A 13608-nucleotide genomic window follows, 5' to 3' on the forward strand; every position below is an offset into this window, starting at 1 on the left:
GATAATCAGTGTTGTTCACTTCACCTGTCATAATGTTATGCCTGATCAGTGTGTATGTATGCATGCATGCATCTAAGATATATATAAGATGATTTGATATATAGTACACGTATTATTGAAGCTGTGGAGATGAATTCAATCTAGCTTCTGATAAATACATAAATGACTGAATATGTAAATGTTTCTGACCCTTTTATTTGCAATTGACATCATTTGAATCAAACATTTTCAATAAGAACAAATATTGACAACAAAGAACCTCCTTCAGTACACATTGTGATCTCTTCGACATTATCTCAAGCAAAAAAATCAGAAAGTAGCAGTTATCTACGCCAATTACATAAATACTATGCATCAAATACAGCATTTCTCCCAAGACACTGCTTTTAATTTCCACGCAGGCCCTAATATTTGCTCGAGTTGCATTTTTAAGAGGAAACTTTTTCCCAGAAGTAAGCAGATGAATGGCTATGGAATAGTTGTGATCGTGTCGCCAATCCTCAGGACATTCCTGTGGGGGAAAAAAAAAAAACTTTAGAACAATACAACCCAAAAACATTACAGTGGCCTCTGAAAAAAATAAACTAAGGAAAGGGAAAAAAAGATTTGGTGAAGCAATGTTGTTGGAGCAAATGAATGTAGGCAAGATCATTACATAACCTATAAAGTGTTATGCAACAAACCCCCTAGACTGCAATGAGTCATGCGAAACTGGGCTTAGGTATTATGCTGCGTTCACACCAAACGCGAATAGAGCGTCAGGAGCGAGTGATTTCAATGATAAAGTCAATGGAAAGGCGTGTGTGACGCAAATTGGACGCGAATTGAGCGTCTTGCGCATTCACGCGTCTGACGCCAGAGTTGAAAAATCTGAACTTTGGAGTCAATTCGCGCTGTGTTAACAAATCAGGAGCCTGCTCGCTGCTGTCGTGTGGTAAAGTGACGTGATGAGAAACCCTGCATAATTTAAAAAAATACTACTATTGTGTCACAAAATGAGGTTAAGACTTTTTCAGGTGAGAATGTAGTTGTTTAAAGCTCAAATTTTCCCACCGGTTAATCGACGTGTGACAACACCGGTAATACCGGTATCACCGGCGGGGGCTTGTAAATCACTAATTCTATCTAACCGAAAGTAACATACACGACCGCAACTGAAAACTGAACTGAAAACGCACCAGTGCGCGCACACACCGTGAATGACAGCTCGTCTGTAAATGCGCGCTCTGTGAGACCATGAATGAAGTTCATCCGTAAATGCGCGCTCTGTGAGGCCATGAATGAAGTTCATCCGTAAATGCGCGCTCTGTGAGACCATGAATGAAGTTCATCCGTAAATGCGCGCTCTGTGAGGCCATGAATGACAGCTCGTCCGTAAATGCGCGCTCTGTGAGACCATGAATGAAGTTCATCCGTAAATGCGCGCTCTGTGAGGCCATGAATGAAGTTCGTCCGTAAATGCGCGCTCTGTGAGGCCATGAATGAAGTTCATCCGTAAATGCGCGCTCTGTGAGGCCATGAATGAAGTTCGTCCGTAAATGCGCGCTCTGTGAGGCCATGAATGAAGTTCGTCCGTAAATGCGCGCTCTGTGAGGCCATGAATGAAGTTCGTCCGTAAATGCGCGCTCTGTGAGGCCATGAATGAAGTTCATCCGTAAATGCGCGCTCTGTGAGGCCATGAATGACAGCTCGTCTGTAAATGCGCGCTCTGTGAGACCATGAATGAAGTTCATCCGTAAATGCGCGCTCTGTGAGGCCATGAATGACAGCTCGTCTGTAAATGCGCGCTCTGTGAGACCATGAATGAAGTTCATCCGTAAATGCGCACTCTGTGAGGCCATGAATGAAGTTCATCCGTAAATGCGCACTCTGTGAGGCCATGAATGAAGTTCATCCGTAAATGCGCGCTCTGTGAGGCCATGAATGAAGTTCGTCCGTAAATGCGCGCTCTGTGAGGCCATGAATGAAGTTCGTCCGTAAATGCGCACTCTGTGAGGCCATGAATGAAGTTCATCCGTAAATGCGCGCTCTGTGAGGCCATGAATGAAGTTCATCCGTAAATGCGCACTCTGTGAGGCCATGAATGAAGTTCATCCGTAAATGCGCGCTCTGTGAGGCCATGAATGAAGTTCGTCCGTAAATGCGTGCTCTGTGAGGCCATGAATGAAGTTCATCCGTAAATGCGCACTCTGTGAGGCCATGAATGACAGCTCGTCTGTAAATGCGCGCTCTGTGAGGCCATGAATGAAGTTCGTCTGTAAATGCGCGCTCTGTGAGGCCATGAATGAAGTTCATCCGTAAATGCGCACTCTGTGAGGCCATGAATGAAGTTCGTCCGTAAATGCGCGCTCTGTGAGGCCATGAATGAAGTTCGTCCGTAAATGCGCGCTCTGTGAGGCCATGAATGAAGTTCGTCCGTAAATGCGCGCTCTGTGAGGCCATGAATGAAGTTCATCCGTAAATGCGCACTCTGTGAGGCCATGAATGAAGTTCATCCGTAAATGCGCGCTCTTTGGGGCCATGAATGAAGTTCATCCGTAAATGCGCGCTCTGTGAGGCCATGAATGAAGTTCGTCCGTAAATGCGCGCTCTGTGAGGCCATGAATGAAGTTCATCCGTAAATGCGCACTCTGTGAGGCCATGAATGAAGTTCATCCGTAAATGCGCACTCTGTGAGGCCATGAATGAAGTTCGTCCGTAAATGCGCACTCTGTGAGGCCATGAATGAAGTTCGTCCGTAAATGCGCGCTCTGTGAGGCCATGAATGAAGTTCATCCGTAAATGCGCGCTCTGTGAGGCCATGAATGAAGTTCGTCCATAAATGCGCGCTCTGTGAGGCCATGAATGAAGTTCATCCGTAAATGCGCGCTCTGTGAGGCCATGAATGAAGTTCATCCGTAAATGCGCGCTCTGTGAGGCCATGAATGAAGTTCATCCGTAAATGCGCGCTCTTTGGGGCCATGAATGAAGTTCGTCCGTAAATGCGCGCTCTGTGAGGCCATGAATGAAGTTCGTCCGTAAATGCGCGCTCTGTGAGGCCATGAATGAAGTTCGTCCGTAAATGCGCGCTCTGTGAGGCCATGAATGAAGTTCGTCCGTAAATGCGCGCTCTGTGAGGCCATGAATGAAGTTCATCCGTAAATGCGCGCTCTGTGAGGCCATGAATGAAGTTCGTCCGTAAATGCGCGCTCTGTGAGGCCATAAATGAAGTTCGTCCGTAAATGCGCGCTCTGTGAGGCCATGAATGAAGTTCGTCCGTAAATGCGCGCTCTGTGAGGCCATGAATGAAGTTCGTCCATAAATGCGCGCTCTGTGAGGCCATGAATGAAGTTCGTCCGTAAATGCGCGCTCTGTGAGGCCATGAATGAAGTTCGTCCGTAAATGCGCGCTCTGTGAGGCCATGAATGAAGTTCGTCCGTAAATGCGCACTCTGTGAGGCCATGAATGAAGTTCGTCCGTAAATGCGCGCTCTGTGAGGCCATGAATGAAATTCGTCCGTAAATGCGCGCTCTGTGAGGCCATGAATGAAGTTCATCCGTAAATGCGCGCTCTGTGAGGCCATGAATGAAGTTCGTCCGTAAATGCGCGCTCTGTGAGGCCATAAATGAAGTTCGTCCGTAAATGCGCGCTCTGTGAGGCCATGAATGAAGTTCGTCCGTAAATGCGCGCTCTGTGAGGCCATGAATGAAGTTCGTCCATAAATGCGCGCTCTGTGAGGCCATGAATGAAGTTCGTCCGTAAATGCGCGCTCTGTGAGGCCATGAATGAAGTTCGTCCGTAAATGCGCGCTCTGTGAGGCCATGAATGAAGTTCGTCCGTAAATGCGCACTCTGTGAGGCCATGAATGAAGTTCGTCCGTAAATGCGCGCTCTGTGAGGCCATGAATGAAATTCGTCCGTAAATGCGCACTCTGTGAGGCCATGAATGAAGTTCGTCCGTAAATGCGCGCTCTGTGAGGCCATGGGTGCGTCTCAACAGTGCCCTAGTAGTCAGGGCACTGATCAGGCATTGATCGTCTATGTGTGAGACGCACGCCATGAATGAATGACAATTCGTCTGTGAACCCTTGTTTATACTCGACGCGTCCGCACCATGGTCCGAACGAACGGGCGCGAGGGTGCGCGCGGCAAAAATTACGTCATCGCAGAGTGTCGGACTCGGAGACGGAGTCTACTACTTACTACATACTACTTATGAACAATATTTACTTTTAAACAGCATCCAGCCTTTAAATGTTTATGTATTATTTACTTATAATGGTTTTCTTCATAAATAATAAACTTAATACATAAAAAAAAAAAAGTTAAATAAATACAAAAATAAAAAAAACATTTAGCTGTGGTACTGAAATTGGTACGGAGTACCGTACATTTTTTATGGTATTGGTAATGACTACAGGAATTTGGGTACCGTGACATCCCTACTCGCAATTATGGTAAGGGACATTACATTTCCACAACACACTGGAGGTGTTTGGCCAATCACAACGCACTGGGTCAGCTGGCCAATCAGAGCACACTGTGCTTTTCGGAAGGAGGGGCTTTGCAGAAATCGACGCGTTTTGAAAAGACGGGGCATAGAGGAGCTACAAAAATGTACAGTATGTGAAAAATAAGGTATTTTTTTAACACTAAAACATGTTCTAATACACAAAATAATGGAATATGACCATTATTTAAATTAACCAAATCTGGCATGTGTGAACACACCCTGTTGCTGAATGCATTCCTGAGGGTAAAAAACACCCTCAAGGGCTGGAAGAGAGCGAGTCTCAGCCAGCTGTGAAAAGTTACAGACAAAAATGCACCGCATTGCATTCCATTAAAAGTAACTACTGTTGTCAAAAGTACCGACCAATTCGGTACTGAAATGTAAAAAATGTGGTGCTTTGAGTGCTATTGGGCGGAATCGCTTCAAAAACAATTTGTAAATATACATCAATGACGCTTTCCCAGAGCGCTTACACAGATACACACGGGAGCGTTTGAATGCAGGCGGCTATCAGCCTACCGGTCCACTGGCCGACGCCTGCTTGTGCTTTCAAAACACTTTCAAACACTTCTGTGTGCTTTCAATCGCTCGCGTGCGTTGATCAGTGTAGCCAATCACAGACACATCCGATGAGCACGAGAGCACAATGGCCAGTCAGAGGTGTTTATGATTCCAGCCCAGCAGCGCTCAAAGCGACCAAGACATATAGACATATTTGTTTAAACATTTTTTACATTTCAGTACCGAATTGGTATCGCGGTCGGTACTTTTGACAACACTAAAAGTAACCCAAGTTTGTTCCTTTCTTAGAGAAAAAAGCAAATGCATTACTTTTAAAAGCAACTTTCCCTAACACTGCTAAGTTCGGAGTACATACCATAGGAGAATTTGCACTGTTTGAGTACTTCGCTGAAGCCCTCGCAGAGTTTGAGGTCGCTCTGTGTCTGAGCGCAGTCGATGAACTGCTTGAGCTCGTAAGCGCAGGGACTCTGCTGCTGCGGCTCCGGCTGAAACGCTGACGGCTGCTGCGCCTGGTACGCCGGCTGGGCCGGATACGGCTCCTGGGCAACACACACAAGCAACAGATGCCATTATTCTGACATTTTAAAGCAGAATTCCTACAATTATTGAGCAAGATCAACCAGACATTTCTTAATTCATTCATTTGTCATCCACAATTACTGTACAGGGACTCACAAACAGCAATTGCATAGCTAATAAAACATAAGAAAAAGAAGTGCCTGTCATTTGTAATATTTAAAGTATTGAATGTGCACTTTTTAGTGTGCTTCAAGTATTAAGAGTATGTTTTAAAAAACTGCACTTGCAGATCATATAATATAAATGAAATAAAAGGCCACTTGAGTGTTACTGTACTTAAAGAGAGCAGACTTTCATCACTGAGCACACTTTCCATGACTAAGAAAAAAAGGCCACTTAAAATAAAATAGGCCATCTAGTGGCAAGAGTCATTAAATATTGTTATATTATCTTTTTTTCCCAAAAGAGGTCGGCAGAGACACCCAAATTGACCAAAAAAAGATATTTAGAGCTGATCTGAGCTGGTTATGCATGTACTGGAGAGATATTTTGAATTTAAGTTGAAAGAATGTGCTTAAATTATATTATTGATTGATAATTAATTTTAAAGGTAAATAAAATAAAAATATTTCCTAAATCTCCCAAAAATGGCAATAAAACTATATTGTACTGCAATTACATATTACATTTTTTATAGTTAATATATTTTTAAATGCACTAATTTGCAACTGTGTAATTCAAATATATATTTAAATGCATGACACACAACTTTCAATTGAAAGGACATTCAAGTATATTTTAGTTTCTCATAAATGCTTGTCAATGCGTCCAGCAGTGCACTTTAACCATTTTTCAAAGACAACAGAAGTCATTGAAACTGAAGTAAATGTGAAATTACAAATAAAGAAATACGCAAGTCCTACTTATAAGCGGATACAAAACCCACCACGTTCAGCTAATCATTCATTTAATTTAAATCTAAAAATAATACATTTTAATTGAATTGCATAAACAATTTTTTTTTTTTTTTTTTTTTACATTACATTCAGTTCGCACTTATATTCAAAAATTTGGGGTCTGTATGATTTTAATGTTTTTTATGCTCACATTTGATCAAAAATACAGTAAAAGCAGCAATGCTGTGAAACATATATATATATTATATATAAAATATACATTTCAAAATGTAATTTATTTCTGTGATGCAAAGCTGAATTTATAGCATCATTTCACAGCCTTTCAAAACACCAGCATTTATTTATTTAAAAATTAATTATTTTGGAACATTATAAATATCTTTATTGTCACTTTTGACTAATTTAATGCTTCCTTCTTGAAGATAATTAGCCTGGATGCCAGCCGAACTTAGCCCCGCCCACAACATTTGAGCTCGGGCAGTTCGGTCTGGACTTGATCCGTTGTGGAGCAACTATGCTCAAACCAGAGCTGTTCGGACCAATGAAATTGTCAGGGCGGGCTTTAGACGATGATGGACAGATGATCAACAGTAACGTAATCATCCACGTCACCAAAGAGCGTTTGGGTTCAATTTGTTCTAATCCTAAACGGAGAACTTGTATATGCATTCACCTTTACTATTTCTCTCAGAAATGATACTCGTGTTGGTAAGTACTCCGTGTATCCTTAAATTATTTTTTACAACACCAGCAAAGATCGTTTACACTCATCTTCTTCTTCTTCTACTTCTTCCAGCGTGCGGGCAGACAGGGTTACCAAGTTTTCAAACAAACCCTGCCCAATTGCTACTCAAAACTAACTAATATGTGTTTTTTTGGCAGGGTTGCCTGCTAAAATTAGTATTCCTGGGTCTAAATATCACATAATTGGGGTCGCTTCAACCCGCGGACATGGAAAAACAACCCGCGGGAAAACCGAGGACTTGGCAACACAGGGCAGGTGAGTTCTGTTGACATTTGACAACTAATGTTATGCGTCGCTCCGTTGCTCTGATTGGTTGTAGGTCTATCCAATTGAGGTCTTTCCTGGTTCGGTTGAAACACGCCCCATAATCTCAGCCCAATTCAGGCTAGAAGAAATGTATTAATTTCTTTAAAAAAAAAAGAACATTGTACCGACCCCAAACTTTTGAACAGCAGTGCGAGGATATTCTTTTAACGCATTTCTACAGTATAATATACTATATTTTGAGTTGTTTATAGTACTCTTTTTAAAGGTATAAGTACATTTTCAGCAGGGAGAGCCGAACATAACTATTCAAACAGTAAGTTTAGGTTGTGTTTACCTGATAGGTGACATCAGGCCTGGCCGCCTCTGATTGGCCGCCTCCGCCGAATCCCCCGGTCATGGCGTGACCAATCGTGTGTCCGACAGCAGAGCCGACCGCCACGCCGGCTGCAGTGGTGGCCATCTGGGCGAACATGCCCGGCTGCCGCGGGGCAGCAGCAGCAGGAGCGGCCACAGCCGATGGCGGAGGGGCGGCGGGCGCCGGGGCGTAGGACCGCGGAGGAGCTGCCCGAGCCATTGGGGGAGGGGAGGAGTAACTAGAGGGAAAAGGGGCATTTATTATCATGAGTGATTGGACTAGAAGATCTCTTTACAGGGATAGTCCACCCAAAAATGACCCTCATGACATTCCAGACCTGAATTGTTCTTTACCATGTCAGAAACCAAACAGTTCCCATTGACTTCCATTGTATTCAAAGTCATTGTAGTTGTTGTCCTTACAATGGAAGTCCATGGGGTCCATCAACCGTTTAGTTTCCAACAGAAAAAAACCTTCATTCCGGTTTGAAACAACATGAGGGTGAGTAAATGATGACAGAATTTTTATTTTTGGGTGAACTATCCCTTCAAACGAGGCTCTCAGTTTTTTTGATCAATGATTTCCATGACTTCCCACCATTTGATTGTTAGAAAAAGATTTGTAATGGTTCGTTGTTGAATAATTCAAACTGATTTGTGAATTAGGATGCACAATACATTTTTGTGCCATATGGGTTATCTTATCGCAGATATTAGATTGTTTTTATGGCTGCTACCTGCTAGGCGGTTACTAAGGTGTACTAGGTGGTTGCTATGGTGCTGCTAGGGTATTCTGAGTAGTTGCTAGGGTGGTCTGGGTTGTTACTATGCAGTTTGACCAATTAGGGACCAAATATAGTGTAACAATGCCCACTTTTGCAGCGGCATGGATTTCAGCAGTATTTTTTTTCTTTTTTTTCCCCCAATAGGGATTCACCACTACGAGGAGAATCTCAACCCTACAAACTTTGATTTGCAAAAGCAAAAATGTACCAAAATAAAAGTCAAGACTTTAGTGAGGGAAAGAACTACAATCCCATGAAGCATTGCGAACAGCATAATCAAATAAAAACAACTGAGAAGTATAAAACAGTTCATTTAAAAACGCTAATTATATTTTAAAATATATGTTTTAGATATATATGTTTAAAATATATGTATAAATGTTTTAGGTTTATTGCAAAATATATAAAATATTTCAGTATTTTGACTCAATTGCTTGTCATTCGCAGTGATTCATGGGAGTGGGCGGGGCTAAAAAGATGCTTTGGTGCTTTTTGCTTGTTTCGACTCTCTGATTGGTGTAATTTATGTACAGCATTATGGGTAATGTAGTTTTTCAACAGGAATTCCACTATTTAAAAAAATAAGCTGAGATAATGCAGGCTAATGCAAATACCACGGATTACCAACCTCGTAGCTCACAGTAAGGTTGTCTTTAGAGGTATATACGTTTTCGTTTCAAAATCAATTTCCCTATGGAGAAAATTAATATTTTTACTTCCAAAAACCGACTATTGCACTGTAGTGATGAACAATACTGGTACCGTATGGGTTATCAATAGAAGATATTTTTATCTTATAGATGGTATACATTTATTGGCCATTATCAATTCCGTTTTAATATATTTAATGGTGCGTTTGTTTTTTTCCATTTACATAAAAGGTTGTCCTAGTCTAATTATCAATGTTAATATTTAAAAACATTATTACCTTTTTTTTATTATCTAGTGAAATTATTCAAGACAAACTTTGCTGTCTAACAAATAGATGTATATGCAATTGTTAAACTGTTCTGGATGGTTGCTAGGTGGTTACTACAGGGGTACGAGGGTTGCTAGGGTGTTTATAGGGATGCGCAATACATATTGGTCAAATATAAGGTTATCACATATATTAGATATTTATATTAAAAAAAATACCATTATAGGTAGATATTGGGCAACAGTTAATAAATATTTACTGTTGCCTGTTCATGTCTTTTATGTTTTATATTTACATACATGTTTTCCTCATCTAACAGTTAAAGCTTATCATTTTAAAACGAGATTTGAATTTAGTAATGTAATAAAACTGTTGGTATTCTGGAATTAAATTAATAAAGTGCCACTATTCATATCAGGTTCTCTACACAAGACACTAAACATTTAAAGAAACAACTAAAAACATTATAGGTTATGATCACAGCAACATCATAAATGTCATGATATTGTAAACAAACTAACGTTAGTCTAGCTCGTGGTTCATGTAATAGTAGATGAATGATCATATAATATAGGCTATATGTCCTTCTACAATCACCACGAGAATTGCTGATAACTTAACGGTATATATGTTTAACAGGACGTGATTGTGAAGCTGTGGATGTCTGGTTGTTGATGAATTGAGTAGCTGATGGACACACACATGATTATTAGCGCTGACTCGTGATAACCAGACTCTCTCTCTCTCTCTCTCTATTAACTCACCTCGGAGGACTCATCCTCGAAGTTCTGCTTCGGCTTCCTCTCGGCATGTTTCTTTTGTATTACTGCTTCCAGAGAAGATACTAGACTAGTTGAAGTTTCTGTTACTTAAATATGACTTACTGTGTAAAACTTACTCAGTTTGTGCGCTACTGACCTTCGCGCATTACTGTTAATATCCGGGGAACTTTCTAGTAGATTACATCACGCTGAGCTTCCGCTTATGCGCGTGCTGTACTTCCGGAGTATGCTGTAACGGACTGAAACCAGAGCCCGTCATTCTCTGCTGAAACCTTTGTTTATTGTATAATTATAAATCAAGACAAAAAGAAACAATACAGAACAATGAACATGTGGGGATACAGAGAAGAAGAAAATAAAAATAAATTACAAAGCTTTTTTATTGGAGGGGATTTTTTGAAGAGATAATAATAATACTTGTACATTAAATCATAATCAAATACTTTGCAATTAGGTTTGAAATTAAGGTATTTTGCTTTGTGAATATGATATTCACCCATCATACAAATCTAGCTCTTTATTTTCAGAAACATCAGAGTGAAAAATAACCCTTGTGATAGAGATATTTGTAAGCTGAAATTTTAAGCCAAATTTGTTTTGACTACGAACAGAAGTAGAATAAGTGTAAAAGAGATTCTTCCTCCTCCTGGCAAAAAGAATGTACCTAAACAAATGTGTTTGTCACTTTAATAAAATACAACTTATTTTTTGTTTTATTTTTAATATTTATTTAATTTAATATTTTAAATACGATTTTTCCGACAATAAAATACAAGACGCATTAGAGTAAATTGTGTTTATTCAATTTTGAGAACACATAGTCACATATAAAAGTATTTTTTTAGCAACATTGTTTCATCCTTATTACTTAAACGTATAATTCACCCAAAAATGAACATTTTGTCATAATTTACTCACCCTTAAGTTCCAAGCATGTATGAGTTTCTTTGTTCTGTTGAACACAAAATAATATATCTTGAAGAATGTCAGTAACCAGACTGCTCCCATTGACTTCCATAGTAGCAAAATCAATACTATGGAAGACAAAGGCTATCGTCAACTGTTTAGCTATCGCCATAACTGCTGGTCTAGGATCTGTTTTCTTCGTACTAATAGCATAATAATAAAACAGAGTTGGTGCATATCTGTTTACGCTCTGGAGAGCGTCAAATAATTAAATTTAAGTTTTCGCAGCGATAAGCAGTGTAGCCAATCACAGACATGTTTGTTGATTTCTTGAACGCAATGGCCAATCACAGGTGTTTAAGTTAGAATCCACTCACCGAGTCACCGCTCAAGTTTTTGTCCTGTGCTGAGTTTTGCACACTCGCAAATTCTCTCTAACAAATTATAGACATTCTGTAAATAAGAGATTCATTGTTTGGTCAGCTTCACTGATTAACATAAAGGAACTTTTTGAGATTGCGATGATTGACAGCTTTTTAGTGATTATAAAGGGAGCGCTCTTTGCGCGCTGTCTAGGGAATATATAGTTCATCTAATCAGAACTTGAATAAATCTTTTGTTCTTTTTCGCATAAAAATGAATAAAAGCATAAAAAATGTGGGTGGGTCCTCTCTCAGAATTTTTTTACTGGAGTAGATGCCATTTACATTAAGTACAGATATACTGCCTTGTTCGTGAAATGTCTGGTTGGGCAAGACAAAATTACGGAGATCCCTGTGTCATTGAGGGTGGTAATAGTGTAGGGGTAAGACACATGACATCAAGTTTTGACGCAAATCGACCCGAGGTTTGAATCCGCCTTTTGCTGAACTCGCTCTACTCCCTTTTCCCATCACATATCAGATCGGAAAGGCATTTATTGTCAATAAAAATATTAGAAAAGTGGAAATAAAGTGTCTAACGTGTTTAATAATAAGTGTTTATCGGTTAGGGGTAGGTAAACAGACATGTGCTGAATTAGAGATGATAAAAGTGAGTGGGTGCAATATCATTGACCGTAAAAAGTTGGTGGGTCTTGTCCCACCCACATACAATGGTTTCCGACGCCCATGCTATCGCATATTAAACTACAACAGTAGGATCTTCAGTGGTGTCAAGTCAACTTCAGGCTTAATGCGTTAAGGCGAGCTGTTAGATGGGCTTACTACCCTACGAGAACCATTAGACTAACATGTTGTGATGAGTCTTATTACTCTTTCACTCTTTAGCCATTATGTCGACGGTCATTATCCCCGCCAGTGAGCCCCACATGCGTCCACTGTGCGTCCATGCCGGTGAAAATCTTGGAGAGAAGGATGAGAGTGGTGGTGGCTAACTAACAAGACCTATGTCTGTCCGGAGCTGCTGCGAAATCTATGGCAACTGATCATCATACGCAAGCTACCACGAGCTTGGCGAAAATGGTGGCCGAATTCCCGGGTATGCCTCCTCTGTTTGATGGCCTCACGCAGGAGGAGGATGGACCGGGTGAAGAGGACGCAGATGCTAACTCTGACCTCCACGACTTATACATGGATGACAAGGAAGAGGAAGACAACTCTCCCTTCCCTGTCCAAAAGTCTAGACCAGGGGTGTCCAAACTCAGTCCTGGAGGGCCACTGTCCAGCAGAGTTTAGCTCCAACTTGCCTCAACACACCTGCCTGGAAGTTTCTAGTATGCCTAGTAAGACCTTCATTAGCTGCTTCAGGTGTGTTTAATTGGGGTTGGAGCTAAACTTTGCAGGACAGTGGCCCCCCGGGAGCAGGATTAGACACCCCTGGTTTAGACCCTCTAGCACAGGGTAGGGAACGTTGATCCTGGAGAGTCACTGTCCTGCAGAGTTTAGCTCCAACCCTGAAACAAACCCTCACCTGCCTGTAACTTTAGTAATCCTGAAGACCTTGATTAGCTTCAGGTGTGTTTTGATTAGGGTTGGATCTAAACTATGGAGGACAGTGGCTGTCGAGGATCAACGTTCCCTACCCCTGCTCTAGCACAACTTACTCGGCCTCTCAGGCAGACAGTAGCCTGCACAAAGTGTGTAATCGAACCGCGGCGAAACTGGGCCTAGCTTGAGCCGGGGCAAGATGCAGAAAGAGCAGAGAGGGACCTTTACGACGGAAAAAAAGGCTACCGGCTGCTCAGTCCACAGCAAGATAACTCCTGCCAGCCATGCCTGCTTGCATGAAAGAGATGTCTCGCCATTGGTCTAGCCCCTTTAAGAGCAAGCTCCCAGCCAAGGGATGTTCTGAGCTGGAGATTCAAGCAGTCCAGGGCTGTGGCCGTGTGATGACCCTGGCCGTGTCAGGTGAGAGAGCGTGATGACTTAACCTGTCAGGATTGGGTGACGCTCAGAAAGCG

At 41.4% G+C, this 13608-nt stretch overlaps 1 protein-coding gene across 1 annotated transcript; it reads right to left on the reverse strand.

Moving 5' to 3' along the window:
• Positions 1–175: 175 nt before the first annotated feature.
• On the reverse strand, positions 176–10507 carry chchd2 (coiled-coil-helix-coiled-coil-helix domain containing 2). Its single transcript, XM_079823588.1, has 4 exons — positions 10284–10507; positions 7796–8054; positions 5369–5552; positions 176–511 (listed from the first exon to the last, which is right to left on the reverse strand). Exons 1-4 carry the CDS (start codon positions 10328–10330, stop codon positions 501–503), a joined length of 501 nt encoding a protein of 166 aa, XP_079679714.1. The 5' UTR covers positions 10331–10507; the 3' UTR covers positions 176–500.
• Positions 10508–13608: the final 3101 nt, after the last annotated feature.

This window comes from Gobio gobio (assembly GCF_949357685.1).
Source record: "Gobio gobio genome assembly, chromosome: 8".
NCBI lineage: Eukaryota > Metazoa > Chordata > Actinopteri > Cypriniformes > Gobionidae > Gobio > Gobio gobio.